The 17,368-nt window shown below is 46.9% G+C and overlaps 1 protein-coding gene across 3 annotated transcripts in view; it reads right to left on the bottom strand.

The window, feature by feature from the left end:
- The window catches only part of LOC119377905 (puratrophin-1), a 449,908-nt gene that overhangs the window by 102,730 nt on the left and 329,810 nt on the right, over window positions 1–17,368 (bottom strand). For all 3 annotated transcript variants that reach the window (XM_049411366.1, XM_037647199.2, XM_037647211.2), the window contains 6 exons: window positions 15,960–16,080; window positions 14,089–14,188; window positions 11,095–11,187; window positions 9,909–10,025; window positions 9,238–9,485; window positions 6,392–6,530 (listed from right to left, as the gene is read on the bottom strand). In XM_049411366.1, coding sequence (XP_049267323.1) covers window positions 6,392–6,530; window positions 9,238–9,485; window positions 9,909–10,025; window positions 11,095–11,187; window positions 14,089–14,188; window positions 15,960–16,080 — 818 coding nt within the window. The remainder of the gene's footprint in view (window positions 1–6,391; window positions 6,531–9,237; window positions 9,486–9,908; window positions 10,026–11,094; window positions 11,188–14,088; window positions 14,189–15,959; window positions 16,081–17,368) is intronic.

Here is a 17,368-nt window from a genome sequence, read left to right as displayed (position 1 = left end):
AAACAAAAATATTACTTGCGAAAGTGTTTCATCTCCACCTGTTCCATCTGAAATTATTGCTTCTCCGAGCTTTCCATTCTGTTTTTTTCTTCGAATCGAAAGTCATTGCGCCAGCGACGCGTTATGAACAAACAAGAAAGTACACGGATCCGCTGGGCCGAGAGGACAGCAGCAACAACAGCAGCCGCGTCGGCTCCTACATTCCAGAGAGGTGGCTTCCCTGCGTAGCGTGGATGCCACGGCGGGCAAGATGGCGGACCTATGCGCAACTCTGCTACCTAAAGGTAGCATATACAGTAACTCTAAGGCGCCCTTTTTCGGCGCGCCACCTATCCAGCGCTGGTCTCCCGTAGAGCGAACAGCAACGGCGTTCGCAGGGGCGGGCGACGATCTTTAAAGCGCGCAACACGCGCGCACGTCGCGCCATCTATGTGGCCACTAAGAAAGCATGCTGAATTACATGGTGTATATAAATAGCTCGCCGTTAGCAGGCTGAGAGACTGTGCTGTCGTGGCCTAACGTCTAACGCGGCGGGCTGCAAAGCGAGAGGTCGCCCGTTCGATTCCGCGCGTCGGAAAGAATTTCTGAATTACTTTTCTTTATGGCTTTTCTATATATATATACACATATACATATACGGTGAATGACGGGGACGGACATTTTCCAGCCGAGACTGTCCATATAATTGCTATCGCAATAAAAGAAAAGAAATCGAGCAAACAAAAGGTACGTGGGCTGGGCGTAGACGTCCGCGCGCTTGTCTTGCGTCACTGCCCTAAGACTTAATCAGATGGCTTAGTGGCACCAGTACCAGCTTGAGAAGCGGAGCTTAGCCAATGATTATTGTTTTGCACGGTTGTGTTGCGATAGAAGTATCTTGTAACTTAAGATACACGATGCAATTTCGAATCTATCGGAAATACAGATACAGATACTCGTCTTTCGAGAAGTATCGCGATACAGATACAAGATACCCAAGGAGTATCTAAGATGGTATCTCAGATACATGTATCATCGATACTGCCCAGCACTGGTCACTAGCATATGAGATGCGTTCAGGTGGCAACCGAGTACGGAGCTTCGTGCTCAGGAGAAACCTAATTGCACGATGATACAATGCGCCAGGATCTCCTGGCCTCGTTGCCTTGCTGAATTAGGGGTTTTAAAGGGGTACTAGAGCAATGACCGAGACAACATCAGGCTTGCAAAGATTAGGCGAAGTGAACATGTGCATCCGTCACCGCCCTCTCCCAGAAAGGGCGCAAGAGGAGTATTGAATGGTGCGACTGAAGGCGAACCTAGTCTTCTATACAAGAGTTTATAGCGCCTTTATCATCCGCGTCACCTGAAAACGAAGAAACGGGATCGGATTAACGAGGCTAAGTTCAAGATTTACATCTAACGCGGAAGCGTGCAAGTAAAGCTAAACAAGAATGAGTTTAGCATGCGAGCGCGAGCGCAACGCTTCATTCGTTGCTCATTGAACCTTTGAGATGAGAGAATATATGTTCGAAAGAGAAAATAACACATCGTCCGTGCGAAATTTTACAGAAACCTGCCGAAAAGGTATTTCTCTTCTAGCCGAAAAATCGCTTTAGAGAGTTTGTCTAGGTTATATATTTTAACTGTAATAATAATGATATCTTGGGTTTAACGTCCCAAAACCACGATATGATTATGAGGGAAGCCGTATAGTGGAGGGCTCCAGAAATTTCGACCACCTGGGGTTCTTTAGCATTGCCATTTTTTGGGCGTGTTGGTAAACGGAACTTGACAACATATTGAGCGCTCACAAAGAGGGACGTGAGGGAGACGACAACACAAATGCGCTAACTTCAACAATTTTATTTCCACTGTGCACCACTGTGGCGCCACAGGGCACGGATAAATAGATTGGTGTTTTCTGGAAATAAAATTGTACTGTTCTCCCGGCGACAGTGCAACTATTTTCTTCACAAGTGAAATGGATTAGCTTGAAGCATGCTTAACCATCTCCACCTGGACCTCCGGAAATTTGGCAGGTCCAGGTGGAGCCTCAACCTAGTTCATCCTGCCTGCCTGTACCAACTCTTACCGTTTTGTGTGTAATCAAGAACACAATTGACTGCGAAAAAGCTCCCTGCTTGTATTAGCGCATGCGCAAAGAGTTAATTACCGCGTAATGAGCTTCGTTCCCGAACGCTGACTGCGAAAACACCCCAGACGGCTGCCGGTCTCGCCATTATACCCTGATTGCACTTTTTCTTTTTTTCCCTTCGTCAGCGGCTCCGAGGATGTGCACGTGAGGCGCTTAGGCACGTAGCGGCTGATAGCCGAGATTTAACGTTACAGATGGTATACACCCAACAGCCCGTGCGATAAAAAGAGATAAACACAAGGGATGGAGAGAAGAAGAACGGATGCGGCTCCGTAAGGCACCTGATCACTCTACCGGATTCGAGACGGCCCTGCATGCGCCGCTTTATCGCGTCCTCTCGGACCTCCACCGCCGCCGCTGCAGAAGTAAGGGGTTCAAAGAGCCGTGCCGTTAAAGAAGTCGAAAGGGAAGTGTGACGAGACGGACTATGAGAGGCGATAAGGCCAGACGCGAGGGGTGCCAGCACAACGACGGCGCAACGGCGGACTCAACGCCGGCAGGCGCGCCCACTTCAAAGGGGCACCGCCGCGCGCTAGGCACGTCCTGACCGCGAGGGGAGTGGCAGAGAGAAGCGGAAAGGCAGTAATTAAACCGCGGGACGAGAAACACTTGGGATCGGCGGGAGAGAAGACAGCAAAAACGGCCTCCTCATTTCGGTCTTGGGCGCCCGATGATCCGTCATCCAAAGTGCCACAACAAAAGCACCTTGGGTAAGCAAAAGCGAACGAAGAGTTACACGGCTGCTGAAGAAAAGCGTGACTTAAGACAAAAGAAAGAAGGCCTGACGTGTGCTTGCACTGCAACTAATGAAAGCGCCGTATGCAAAGTGTGGCGATGTGAGGAAACTGTTCATCCGTAGAGGGATAGCTGACAGCACTGCAGCCGTGACTACTGCAGGCGTGACGAATTGAAGTACGAAATAAAAAAAGATAAATGCATTCTTTATTTTCGAACACCAGACCCGCGCGCGTTTCGTTTTAATTTACAAACAGGAGGGATGCAGAGAAATACCTTCAATGGACAACCACGATTTGGGTAACATTTATTGCATATAAGTGCAATATTTACGCTCTAGAATGTTACTACAGTGATTTCTTTCAGGCAGAGATACATACTATAACACCTATTGAAAATGCGATATCAAAAAAGAAAATCGCATATTCAAGACGTCCTAAAACAATGACAAAAATTAAAATGGTTATTCTCAAACTTTCTTTCAAGACAGGCAAAGAGATACGCAATGGATGTGCAGCTTACAGGCCAGTGATTGTTGTTTCAGAGTGTAATCTTTCTGGTTAAATAATTATATTCTGCAACTTCGGTCACACTGCACAAAACGCCTACGGGGCTTAATCAGCGTTCTGCGACCATCACTCGCTATAGAATATGGCTAGAGCTCTTGTATGCGAGAAAATCTCTGGGGTCGTTTAAATTTCAACATTTTCAAAGTTTAGTGCGTACTTTGCATGGGAAATATGAGTTAGGCCCAATCAGGAGGATGCCTCAATCTAGGCGCGATCATGTTCGTGCGCCGCAGGTGGAATTGTGTTTCATCAGAAATTTAACGTAAATATGAATTCCAGTGCTAAAAGAATGAGAGACCTCTTTCCACCACGTAAAATCAATATAAGGAGACGTAAGGGAAGAAGTTCAAGCAAAGCCTCGTTGCAGTGAAAGCTACGCAAGGTCGAAGGATGACCTGTCGATTGTATTGGCTTTTCTTCAGCAGCGAGCGGAGCCCCAAACACATACAGCAAAAGGCCTTCGCAGCCGATCACGCCAAACGCCCTGTCCATTGCTTTAACGACCTGACCTGACAGCTGTTTGTATTCCCGCGGCAACAGGAGCCCAACCGAAGTCTTTTGTATGTTCGGTGGCGGCCACGTTTCATGTAGCGAACTGGCGTCGCGTCGTCTGTACAGTGGACAACGACGTTTGCGTTCCGTACGTGCGTGCTTTACGGGCGCAAACAACGAAGTCACACACCTGTGGCGAAACACTGAGATCTGGCGAACGTACGGCTGCGTGTGTTAGCTCGCCGGATGCACAAAGTCGCCGATGGTGGACTCAAGACCGGCACCCCGGCCGCGAGGCGTCGTGGCGCGCCAGGCCTCCCACCGAGAGGCGGCGAGTGCGCACGCATTCCAGGAGCAGCTTGGCTGCAACACCAGAGGGCACAGCGGTTCGGGAGCGTGAAGCAACAGAGCCGCTGAGGAAGCTCCCCGAAGGCCTGACAAGACAGGAGCGGCCGCTAAAAAGCGACTGCGCCCCGCTGGGGCCGACCAACGAACGAGGTCGGGCGAGCGTTCTCTCGAGACAATGGAGAAATCGGCGCGAGCGAACGGCCACCACCCACGTGACTCTTCTCAGAGCTGCGGAGCGATCACGTGACTCTTAGCATCCCCCATCGGAGTGGTCCATTAGCCCGGATTCACGGGAGAAGCGCGGCAGCCTTTTCGGGTTTTCTGCCAGGGTAGACCAACCCACACTACCAGCCGGACCGGGCCCTTTAGACAATGCTCTCATCGAAGAGAAACACCACTGCGTGAGCGCACACACGCGCGCGCGCCGGTGGCATAATTTGGTGTTGGTTTCGCTTACGCAACACAGCAACGCACCGGCATGATGTCAGCAACCTCCCTCTCGGCCGTCTTCCTTTCTGTTTCCAGCCCAACCTCGGACATGCCTGGCGTGCATAAAAAGAAAGCGCTGCACAGGCCACGCTGACGGGGCGTCGTTACTCCGATTCCTTCAGCAAAGCGGCTCTTCCTCTCGGCGTCCTTTATTAACATGTTTGTCTTTGTTCTTATTTTTCTGGCTGCGGTTTGTTCTTGAAACGTGGGAAGTCTCTCAGATTTCTTTGTTGTCAGCGCGGAAGTTCGGTGCCACCACGCTGGGTCGTTGTACTTTGTTTCTTACGTGCTAAAGCAGCCTCTTGTCGCTCCAAATGGCGGTTTGAAACATGCATGTAGGGAACTCGATGTACCCGTCAATTCCCAAGATAGACCGCCATTTCACGAAACAGCTGATAAGGCAACTTAAGTGACATTGACGAATTCGCGTCTGCAAGAGCAGGAAAACTTGTGACGTTAACGATACCGCCTGCATTTGCCAGTGGCGTGCGAACCTGATCGCGCCTCTGGGTACACCAGTCAGCCTATGCGATCGAAACAGGCGACGAGAAACTTAAAACTTGACCGAAAAGAAAGCCGCCGTCGCTTGCGAAAAGACACGTCGTCTCACCTGCTGGACGTACAAACAGGGGCCTGTGAACACCGCGACAGCTGTGGTCCCACACTTGTAACAGTAGTCGCGACTAGCGGCATCTGTTGCCGTCGCGTCAGCGCTCTCCCAGCCAGTGTCAGATCACAAAACAACGACAGCGGTAGCCAGACCCACCATCATCGGAAGACGATTGCAAACTGAGAACTGAGCGATGGCTTCATGTGTGCTGCGCAGCATGGGTCCCGCTCCACTGCTCTTGCAAGAAGGAAATGCGGCAAACGATTGTGGTTTCTGTAAAATGAACATACTAAGAATGTTCAAGAACGATGCTTACGTGCAGCAGCGATTCATATCTCAAGATCGCCTGCCTTACCTGTCTTTTACTGCTGCCACTTTCATTTCGAGGTGCCCGTAGGCAAGAAGCGTGCTAGCTAGCCAAAATTAACATTGCGTTCAAGGTCTAATCAAAACTATGACGCCGTCAGCCAGTCACGTGACATCATTCCGGAAGAGTACTTTACTGCGCAAGTTTACACGTATAACGTCTGCGCCATTATATGTGTCACCCGGCATGCCTGAACGCACAGCGACCCAGACGGAAGTCGCGTATCACTCTCACACAGCATCTCACGAACGCGTGCCCGAGGAACTGCCACTCGACCAGGCGACGCGAGGGACGTGCTCTAATAACTGCATTAACACGGCAGCTGGCTGGAACCTTTCCTGCAACCGTAACCACCACACTGCCAGACACTGTGTCGCAAGAAGCCTAGAGGACCCGACAGTGTTCTTAATCTACACTGACGTAGCCAGGAAACCTCCAACTCCCCTTCGAGATACTGCGCAAGCGCTCGCTACGCCACTGAGAATTCCCTCCGTGAATAAAGTAAACAGAGTACAGGAGCAGAATACCTGCGTTCCGAGTACAGCTTGAGCGTGGTTCGCTGATCGGTAAAGAAGGTCTCCACTTGATGTCGTAGACAAGTGGAAAAGCTAAGAAAAAAATAAATTAAGGCACTACAAACTCACTTGACTAGATTCTTCTTCGAAGGTCCTCACGAGCATACATTCTTGGAGACGTTGCAGCCTCTTGTCTGCAAGCTTGGTCAGCTTCGCCATGGCGCGCTTCAGCTCGTTGTACAGGAGGCCACTCTTCTCCAATGCATCCCTGAGGTGGAGAAAATGATAAGGCATTATGACACGCCCTCAAAGACGACGACGACAACAACAACAAAGTTCTATGAAAGGCGACAGAACAGTGTGCAGTACGCTGGAAAATACTAGGAGTGCGCATATTTTGTGCATCAATGTCACTTTTAGGATACGGTTAACTGAGTGAGAAAAGAGCTACCAAGGAATCTACATGCTGATCAAAGGTGCTGTCTATTAACAGTCGCTTTGGAACAACAAAGCAACAGTTGGGACATGACAGATGCTGTACCTCTAGACTCTGCATTTAGACAACCTTCGGTAATTGGATTGAAGCAAATGCAAGGCAAACTGGGGTCGTCTACAGCTTGCTCGCAACGATCTTAAGTGCATTCACCAAGACGTTTACACACAGCACAATGTGTATGTCAAGCAGCACATGTCATTTTGCACACAGTGTATATATTATACTTAGTTGGCTCTGTTGTGCGAGAGTACAGTTGTACTGATCTGCTGCCTTTATGAGTTATCCAACAAGACACGCAAGTGGTCTACACTAGCGCTGAGAAACTACAGAAATACGGCCTATAATTGCATAACATTCAAAAATATTTATTTGCCTATAGATATTTCCAGGTCCAGCGAGATTATAACTTTCAAATTATTATCCGAAGCATCAGCAACAACGTTACAAATACTCGCTCCAGGGAGTGCCGGAAGGAAGCTTACAAACATATCCAGTCGCTATTGACAGCTGGCACGCTCGGGTGGATAGGCGTAATGCGCCGGCATTTCAAGAGTTTGATACATAGCGTGAAAAGAGGAAAATAATGCATAAAAGTAAAAGTGCCGCAGTGACATCGAAAAGATTCCAGATAATGTTCCACACGGCAGTTGCGCAAGAGCGCTGCGACCTGGTTACTTCGATCAGCACCAAAGTACTGCTCTTTAAAAGCTAATTTGCTCGATTTATACTAGACGGCCACGAATACAGTTTCAATCTCGCACATTGTTCTCGAGATAAAGTGCCGGTGTTACTCGAACAGCCTTTGGCGAAGGATCGAAAGCAACTACTACGCAAGCGACAAGACCTGCAGCCTGGGCTAGAGTTACTGTATATGCCACCTTTAAGGTAAAGAAAGCACATACAGTAGTGCTACCCTAGGTTGTCCGGTGGCTCCTTCTAGAAGAACTCCAAGGTCTACGTTGTTCGAAAGTGTGAGGGAAACTGTATCTGTCACTCCCTGGTGTATCAAGCATTTCACGCGAGACACAGTACGACCCGAACCCGATAACGCCTGCAGGGGTTCAAATTTTCTGGAAAAAAAGAAATTAACGTGTGGCCAGGAGAGATCTAGAATGCGTCCAGCGTAACAGCTGACCAATCATTAGCTGCTATCATTATTTGCCGCACATGATCATCAAGTTTTTTTCAAGTCCCTGATTATATATGAAACATGTATCATTAAGTGTAAGCGGCACTGCTACCGTTCACACATTGCTCTTCATGCCCGCGCGCAGTTACCTACCTGCGTTCTTGACAATCTCGGCGATTTTTAAGACAAGGGTGAGTAGCGATGGTCTCCACGTAACCATTTTTATACGATACAGTCTCCTTAAACAGCCTGTATGCTACTGCACATCAACGAAAAATTGGAGTGGGAAGAGGTGAACATTATACGTAGCACTCAAGCTGGCACAGTAAAACTATCCGGCACTCTATACTCAACCTCTGCATCTCATATACTACTCATGCCATTTTGCTGAGGGAGCTATTCCCGAAATGATCATGAAATCTGAGTCGTGATGCATTCGACCCCCCCCCCCCCCTTTTTTTTTTTCAGACAAACAAAGTGCACACGGTGACAAAACCCAAGGACAAATACCAAATATTTTATTCAGTGCACGCCCTTGGTTATCAACACACATGACTAGCACGCTCTTCAATGTGATAGCATCCGTTTCGCGCATTGCGTAAACGGTAAACCTCTGCGGTCCTACGCACTCAGTTTCCCGCCTCTGCCAGTTTTTCGTTCTAAACAACGAAGCACGAAACAACGTTTAACTTTCAACTTCACAGTAACTGTCAAGCGGAAACCCTTTTATTATTAACACAAAGTGCACGACAGGCACGTAACACGGCGCTGTTGTAGAGAGCGAGGAAAAGAAACATACACTGATTAATCACAGCCGAATCAGTGCAGACCGCTTGTAGTTGCAACAATCATTGTTACATGCCCGTCCTCCATGCTTTGCAGTTTTTTATTGCTTCTCCCCCTCTCCGTCCTATAGTTACGTGAAGAGCGTAATATTTTTTGGGGTTTAACGTCCCAAAACCACGATATGATTAGGAGGGACGCCGTAGTGGAGGGCTTCGGAAATTTCGGCCACGTAGGGTTCTTTAACGTGCACCTAAATCTAATAAGTACACGGGCCTCAAGTATTTTTGCCTTCATCGAAAATGCGGCTTCCGCGGCCGGGATTCGACCCCGCGACCTTCGGGTGAGCAGTCGGGCACCATAACCACTAGGCCACCGTGGCGGGTCCTACGTGAAGAGCGTCCTGAACGATTACAGGTAACCAAAAATTAAATGATACACCGTCAAGGACCTTCTTGGAGCTACAGCGTATTTGCAGGTATGTTTAATGCAAGCAATCGGGAACGGCGTCCATCGGGGACGTTCTCCTCTGCTGCCTGGACCTCCTCGGTCGGGGTGCGTGCATACCGGTAGTCGAGGTTGTGCGGCGACCGGGCACGGTACGCTTGCAGCTCCTGCAGGATGGTGTCCCCTTCTTCCTGCAGGTGGCGTAGCTGCTCGTCCCGGAAGGTGTCCTGGATGTGCCGCTTCTGGGCGTCGATCAGCTGCAGCGCCAGCGCTGACGAGGGCGGCACCCGGCTCGTTCGCAGCTCTTGCATCACGGAGACTAGTTGCCGCCCGGACAGCCGACAGCCGGACACAAACGGCTCCAGGAACTGCGACACAGTTGAAGAGATTTCGGGCTGACAACACTGAAATGAGTGCGTGCGTAGTTGCTCGTGCAGAAACCTTCGTGATAGCGACAAGGGTGCGCGTAAGCTGCAATCAAGCAGAGTGGTGAGAAGTATTGGTGCTGTCCTCTTGACACGGAGTTGTAAGAAGTAACAATGCAAGATAGGAAGGGGAACGAAAACGGGAGAAGGAGCGGCAATGTAAATAGACAAAATATGTGTTTGTAAAATGTAATTTGGCCGAGAATAAACGTAAATTTGCACTTAAACTAAAAAAAAATTCGCAGAATAATATTAAGCCATGCAGACATGAATGCGACAGTTCTACCTCAATATTCGTACGATAACTGCATTCCTTTCTTTATTTTACTTTCTACTTTTCGTCTTTCAAGACTAGTGCAAACGTACCTTTCGGAAGCTCATCCACTCTTGGTGATCATAGGCGTAGGTTCCTCCAAATTCTGGAAGCAGGTTGTCTTTGTCCACGAACTCCAGCAACTTCTCTTGCGATGTCACTTGGACAATCTGAAAGTAGGGCAGAGCGTCACCGCCGACTCTTGCAGCGCTTTCGCGGATGAAGTTGCCGCACCTAACAAGGGCAGGCAGAATGCATAAGTTAATTCGAACTTGCCCGTGAGGCTTAAGACTTGCCCTTCGGAAGCAATGGTATTCAATACACAGCGTTGGCTGGTTGAAGACGCGGTGCTCCTGTTGCAACTGTCTTGATAATCAGGCACTCCTTCACAATTCGCGTGTCTTCCTTTAGGTTAGATTGCTTCGCTCAAACTGATTCAATTCTTTCACCCTGGGATAAGGAAGCTATAACAACTGTCAGGCGGCTACCTCAAGGTGGTCGTTTGGCACCATGCATTTCCTATCGTTCCCCGCAGCTGCTGCCTTCATTCCGGCCGGTTTGGCTCATTTGGCAGCGCCCCCCCCCCCCCCCCCTTTCCCATGCCTAGGACGGAGGGCATCTCGAACCAGTGGTGCCCACGATAGAAGGCGCTGGTGCACCATCAGTACAAATTGAAACGCGAACAGAATGATAACTAATCAGAACGCCGGTTGCAGGTAATTATATGGAAGGTTCGAGGTGTAATCGCTATGCAGCTGGCTTCTAAGTATAGGGTATAGTCCCAACTATAACTGTTGGAGTCTAAATTAAGCAGCAGTTCAATGCAGGCGAACGTGGATGCATCAAAATGCATTGCAGTCGCTTTCGACTAGCGGGGGGGTGACTTTCTGTTGGCAGTAAACCGGAGCGCCCCGCGGTCTCTCGCCTTAGACAGCAGTGCGTGAGCAGGACGCTGGGAAAAACTCAGATACGCTCAGGAGAAGCGGCGATTTCATCCTAACCCTTAAAGTTGGCACAGAGGAAGGAAGAATAAGCTGTATGGATGCCAATGTTGTTAAATTTCCTTGCCTCCTCATTAATACTTTTCTTTCCTTGAGCTGTGTTAGCAAGACTTGGTTTCCAGTTTCTCTCGTCGTTCACAAATCATCAATAGAAGAAATATGGTTCGCCTGGACATTAACTTCCCCTTAACATTCGTGACACCACCTGTTTCAGAGTATACGAGGAACGTCACTGTACCTTGGCTCTTGTTTGAGACAAGAGTCCCTTGACTTCCAGAGGACAATGAGCATTCGACACAACTACGATGTCGATCGCGTTGTTGATGTTTGCCTGAAAAGAGCATGAATACATCAATCAACAATATGTCCCGTAGAGCTCTCAATGTGGCAAGCGAGAACTATATGCCAGCATGAATTACAGGTTCCTGTCCAGTTCTTTTAGCTTACTCTCCAATAACACTAACAGTGAACACGAATCACGCTATCGTCACCTGTATAGCAGCGACACCGATCACCATAGGAAGTGAGCTGCCGCGGCGACTGCTGCTTACGGTATATCTTGACGAATAAGTAGTGACGCACGTTTGTAATGAGTTGTACGCATTAACAGACTTTTTAAAGACTAATTGTGATTTACGAATCGCGCTTTAGTTCACGTGAAGGAACTCCGTTTGTAATGTACTTTATTCACTCCTTGTTTTCCTACGTAAACCATTCATTATTAATTGCAACACCTACGATCGTTGTTTAAAGGGAAACTCAAGAGAAAAATATATCGAGTTGTATTAGTACGTTACCTTTCTATAATGTCAAAAAGACGACTGTCACCACAAAAGGCGGCTTGTTAAACCAGAAAAGAAGCAAAAGCGAAAGACATATGTCGGCGGCACGTTGATGTTCCCGCACAAGATTGCCGTGGGGTCATCGCTTTTGACGTTAATAAAGTTTTGACACCAAAGACTGATTACACTGCAGGGGCGTAGCCAGAAATCTTTTTCGGGGGCGGGGGGGGGGGGGGGGGGAAGGGTTCAACCAACGTTACGTTCGTGCGTGCGTTTGTATGTGTTTCGGGGGGGGTTAACTCCCCAACTCTCCCCCCCCCTCCTCCCCCCTGGCTACGTCAGCGTCACAATGTACTACAAAATAGAGCCTAACGTTAGGTCAGCAAGTTTCGATAGCTTTTTCCGTGCCAGAACCTTCCAAACACGAGAATTCACTTTGAAATCAATGGCATCGCTCTGACAAAGTAGCCAGGCTTTTCGACGTGTAATTTCAGAACTGAAAGTTAAGCCGTTAAGCCTCTATATTCGTTTGTTTTTAAATGCGAAGCATTTCTTAGCGAACTTCTGCGAGTTTGAGCGTATCTATCTATCTATCTAGCCGCCTACGACTTTGTGCTCTCCTGGCCGTTTCGTTAATCGGATGTATACCAAAATTGGTATGGATTAACATGACCGTATTACGAACATAAATGACAGGTCATGACATGAAAATCATGACATGCATGTCATGAACAGCATGATTTACATTCCATGGCCTTGGGGCTCTTGCGACCATTCCGTTAATTTCATATATACCAAAACTGGTATGACGTGACCAGAGTTCATTGCGAATATAATGACAGGTCCTAACGTGCAAATCATGACACGCATGTCATGTGCGGCATGATTTACATGACGTGGTCTCGGGGCGCTCGCGGCCGTTTAAATGAATGGATATATACGAAAACTGGTATCACGAGACATTTCGACATGACGAACATAACTGACACGTAGTAACATGAAAATCATGACACGCGTGTCATGCACGTCATGATTTACATGCCACGCCCATGACGCACTCGCGGCCGTTTCGCTAGGTTGATATACACCAAAATTGGTATTGCATGATGTGACTGTATGAAGAACATGAATAACAGGTGGTAACATGAAAACCATTACATGCATGTCGTGTATGTCATGATTTACATGCCACGCTCATGGTGCATTCGCGGCCGTTTCGCGGGCTCGATATACACCAAAATTGGTATTGCACGACGCGACTGTATGACGAACGTAAATTAGAGGTGGTAACATGAAAATCATGACATGCGTGTCATGTACGACATGATTTACATGGCACGCTCATGGTGCGCTCGCGGCCGTTTCGCTAGACTGATATGCGCCAAAATTGGTATTGCGCGATGTGACTGTATCAAGAACATGAATAACAGGTAGTAACATGAAAACCATGACATGCATGTCATGATTTACATGCCACGCTCATGGTGCATTCGCGGACGTTTCACTAGCTTGATATACACCAAAATTGGCATTGCGTGACGCGAATGTATGCCGAAGGTAAATAACAGGTGGTAACATGAAAACCATGACATGCATGTCATGCATGGCATGATTTACATGCCACGCTCATGGTGGACTCGCGGCCATTTCGTTCGTCTGATATACACTAAAAATTGGTATTGTGCGATGTGACTGTATGACGAACATAAATGACAGGTCCTAACATGCGAATTATGTTATGCATGTCATGTACGGTATGATTTACATGACACTGTTGTGGTGCGCTTCCGGCCGTTTAGATAACTGGATATATACCAAAATTGGTATTGCATGACAGGAGTGCGTGATGAACATAAATCACCGGTCATGCAGTGTATATACCAGAATATACGTTTCATTGGCATGGTATATACCACATTGTGCATTCACGCGTGCATGGCAAACATGCGATATATGGTGAACTAGATGTCATGGCATGAATGATTTCATTCGGCTCAAAAATAAACAAAGCGATGTATGCAGCTCTTTGCTGGCTGCTTCGCATTACATCGATTCCCACAGTGCGTGGGATCTGCCAGATTTTTTTAATTGCAAACCTCTTAACACTGCATGAACGAAAACAGAATTTTGAAAGAATTCTTTATCGTTCCAAACTGAACTATTGTTTCCCTCCAATGTCACTTTTTCTCAACCGATCACCCTAATAAATGGAGAGAGAAAGTTGCGTGGGGAGTAAACATCTGAGACTTGCAGAACGAGCGATAAGCGATCAAACGAAATCCACACAACGAGTTGTAGAGGGAAAGAAAGAAAGAAAGAAAGAAAGAAAGAAAGAAAGAAAGAAAGAAAGAAAGAAAGAAAGAAAGAAAGAAAGAAAGAAAGAAAGAAAGAAAGAAAGAAAGAAAGAAAGAAAGAAAGAAAGAAAGAAAGAAAGAAAGAAAGAAACTAACCTCAAGAAGACAGAGCGCTTCGTCCAGCAGTTTCCAGAGCTGTTCGCTTGCGTCAGCGGCATCGACGAGCAGAAGGAATCCACGAACACTGATTTCTTTCCTGGAAGGAAGCACGATTGGCGAAGAGTTATGACTGGCGACTTTGGCCTTCACTCTTAACGATGCGAACTGGCGAACAACAGAGGGAGTCACTTCCTTAAGCCGTTATCGGATTCCAGTTGTTCTCTGCTCCTAAGAAGGGGAAACTGCTGTGTACGAGATACATTACCGCTTTCCGAGAGATTAACTGCCTCGTTTCGAAGCACAGCTTCTTGGCGAATGCATTCTCTGCGACCGCACAATAAATAAAAAAAAAGAAATCCCAATAATAAGAAATAAATTAAACGTACCGTTTTGAGAGGGACAGCTTCAGAGAGCGACCGCTTCAGAACTCAAATCTGCTTCCATGTTTTCGCGTTTGACGCAACTTATTTGACATTTTTCTCCCGATTAAACTATGATTTTACTACTCGCGTCTCTCTGAACTTTATAGCCGCGGATGTTTTTTTTTTTTTCTTTTCCGTCGTCAACTCCAATTCCAGCGTGAAAGCTGCATTAGTAACACAAGCTGCGCGCTAAACGAGTTTACGGGCGTGCAGAGCGCACACCCGTAAATCGTTCGATTTTCGTAGCGATATATATGCAGATATATGCACAATTGCGGCTCCTGTCATTTGCAGTAAACAAGGAAGCTTCGTTCAGTCTTTCTGTCCGTTACCGTTATGGACAGAAATTAGAGGTCGCACCCACTCGGTATGTCTGTGCATAAATCGAAACGTATTCAATATTAGTTTGTCTTGAAGTCACATTTTGCCGATCCCATGGTAAGATACGACTCGCGCGAAAGTGGCAGCGCATCATTAGCTTTTCTTTTATCACTGCAAATTATTGCAGTTCGGGTTCACCTTTGGAACCTACAGGGACACAGTAGTGCGAATTAGATTTACGCTAGTTGGTTACTCATAACATTTCGATATATCTCAATAAAAATGTTTAAAAAAGCTGAGAAATTACACAAGAAACAAAAGGACGAGCTCGCTGAATTTCAACTGCTTTCGAGTTTTACTTATTAAAAAATGCATGAAAAAATATATGATAGAAGCCACCCTCTGTTTCTTTAGCAATGAATTGCAATTTTTAATGTTACACCTCGGTAGAAACGTCATATTTTTTCTGCCTCCCTATCTCTCTTGCACTCCTGTCTGCTCTGTTTCAACCCGCCGCGGTGGTCTAGTGGTTATGGTGCTCGACTGCTCACCCGAAGGTTGCGGGATCGAATCCCGGCCACGGCGGCCATATTTTATAATGGAGGCGAAAATGTTTGACGCCCATGTACTTAGATTTAGGTGCACGTTAAAGAACCCCCAGGTGGTCGAAACTTCCGGAGCCCTCCACTACGGCGTTTCGTTAAACCCCAGCAATTATTATTAGCTGCACAGTTTCAATATCGACTTCGTGATTCCTGTGTCTGACACGTGGTTTTTTTTTCGTTGTTTTTATTTTTCTCTTCACTTCCCTTCTATGACCGGCTACATATAATGGCAAGCTAAAAAAAATAATTAAAGCCAACATCGTTCCTGTAATTTTCTGTATAGGCTTCATTTACTCGCACTGCTAATTTGTAACATAGAAGCGTTTTGGGATATTTTTTTTTACACAATAAACTATCACGGGAACACCACTCCGGCTTCAACATTGTCTTGAATAACCAAACCACAGTCCCCTGCTCTAGCGCTTCTTTGTAATTTCTTGTTCCCTATCTCTGAACTCCTTTTCCCGGAAAATCCTGACGTACGTGCACGCAAAAAGCTAAGTAGGACAGGCATACTTACTTTGGTATTGTGTAGAAGTACATCAACATCTGTGCCAGCTGCGATGGCGTCAGCTCCGGGACATCCTTGAATGCCGAACTGCTGATAATAACTATGCCCCTTCCGTTCACATCCCTGCATCCTAATATGAAAGAAAGCGAAAAAGAGGTGGTATAGGTAACTTCGTTGAAGGCGGTGCTATATATTTCAACGCTATAAATTATACCCATCTCGCTTCCTTGCTATATACTTGGCGTAGCTGACACTGGGTGTTTGCTCTTCTTACGGCCTAACGGTTAGTAAAAAATCTTTGCGATACTTTTGTGCGCGCAGCGCAACATAATTTTTGATCTCTAGGAAATATGCGCCAACAGTAGGCGGTGAGAAGGTACTAACAAATAGTAAGAGTAGGTATTTCAGTTATATTTTATCGGCAATACAAAATAATTTCCTTGAAATCCTTTAATGCAATATCTGGCCTGCTAGTAGTATGTTCTTAAGGTACCAAACAAATACACACAAACTGCAAAAAAATATTCCACAGCATATCCACGGGGTGAATGATGATGAGTGGGGCGAAGCTCTCGTACGGCAGGATCTTGGCGGCGGCGTCGCGCAGCTTCACGCCCAGTACATCATCAACGACGTGAGATCGGGCCGGTTTATACTAAAGGGTCGATGAGAGTCATGGCGACTTGCAGCTCACTTTAATTTTACATGTACGCTGTGAATTTTTATTGTTTAATCACGCACAGGAGAAATCTCACCAGGCACTACCTTGGAGGTAAACAATGGCTGCTAATGGGGAATGAGAGACAGAAGAAGTCTGCTTTTAGCTAACACTTACACTTCTACTAACGTTTCCTACTGGAACATGCCAATGGCTGCTAATGGGGAATGAGAGACAGAAGAAGTCGGCTTTTAGTTAACGCGCACGCTGCGAATTTTTTATTGTTCAACAACGCACAGGAGAAATCTCCCACCGGCACCACCTTGGAGGTCAAGATCTGGTACTATAGCGTTAAGACTGGTTACGCACTACGACGGGGACGAACGGGTGCCGCTTTAAGGAGCTTCGCCCCTAATAATCGACCGTGCCAAAGTTCGTATCATTCACTCCAAATAAAGATGTCATGCCGCTTTTTACAAGGGCCTATACCTCACGAAGAAAACCTTTAGCTAGTCGTACCTTCAAGAGAAATCCCGGCTAGAATAATGTCACGATTCTATTGTATAATATTTCTGCGCTCTTGTTAGTGGTGCCGACCAATGTTCCACCTCATTATGACAAGGATCGGTCAGTGGTGACTGGCTGATGATCAGAAAGGAATAGACCTGAGTAAAGACAATAGTTACATTTACCTAGCTTGCTTAGCACTTCGTAGGTCACCATCGTGATGTCAGTTGAGGAGCGATGACCATGACAGAAA

This window comes from Rhipicephalus sanguineus, chromosome 1 (genome assembly GCF_013339695.2).
Source record: "Rhipicephalus sanguineus isolate Rsan-2018 chromosome 1, BIME_Rsan_1.4, whole genome shotgun sequence".
In the NCBI taxonomy this organism is placed as follows: Eukaryota; Metazoa; Arthropoda; class Arachnida; order Ixodida; family Ixodidae; genus Rhipicephalus; species Rhipicephalus sanguineus.
Note: the sequence above shows the minus strand (reverse complement) of the source record. Positions and strands in the feature narration are given on the sequence as shown.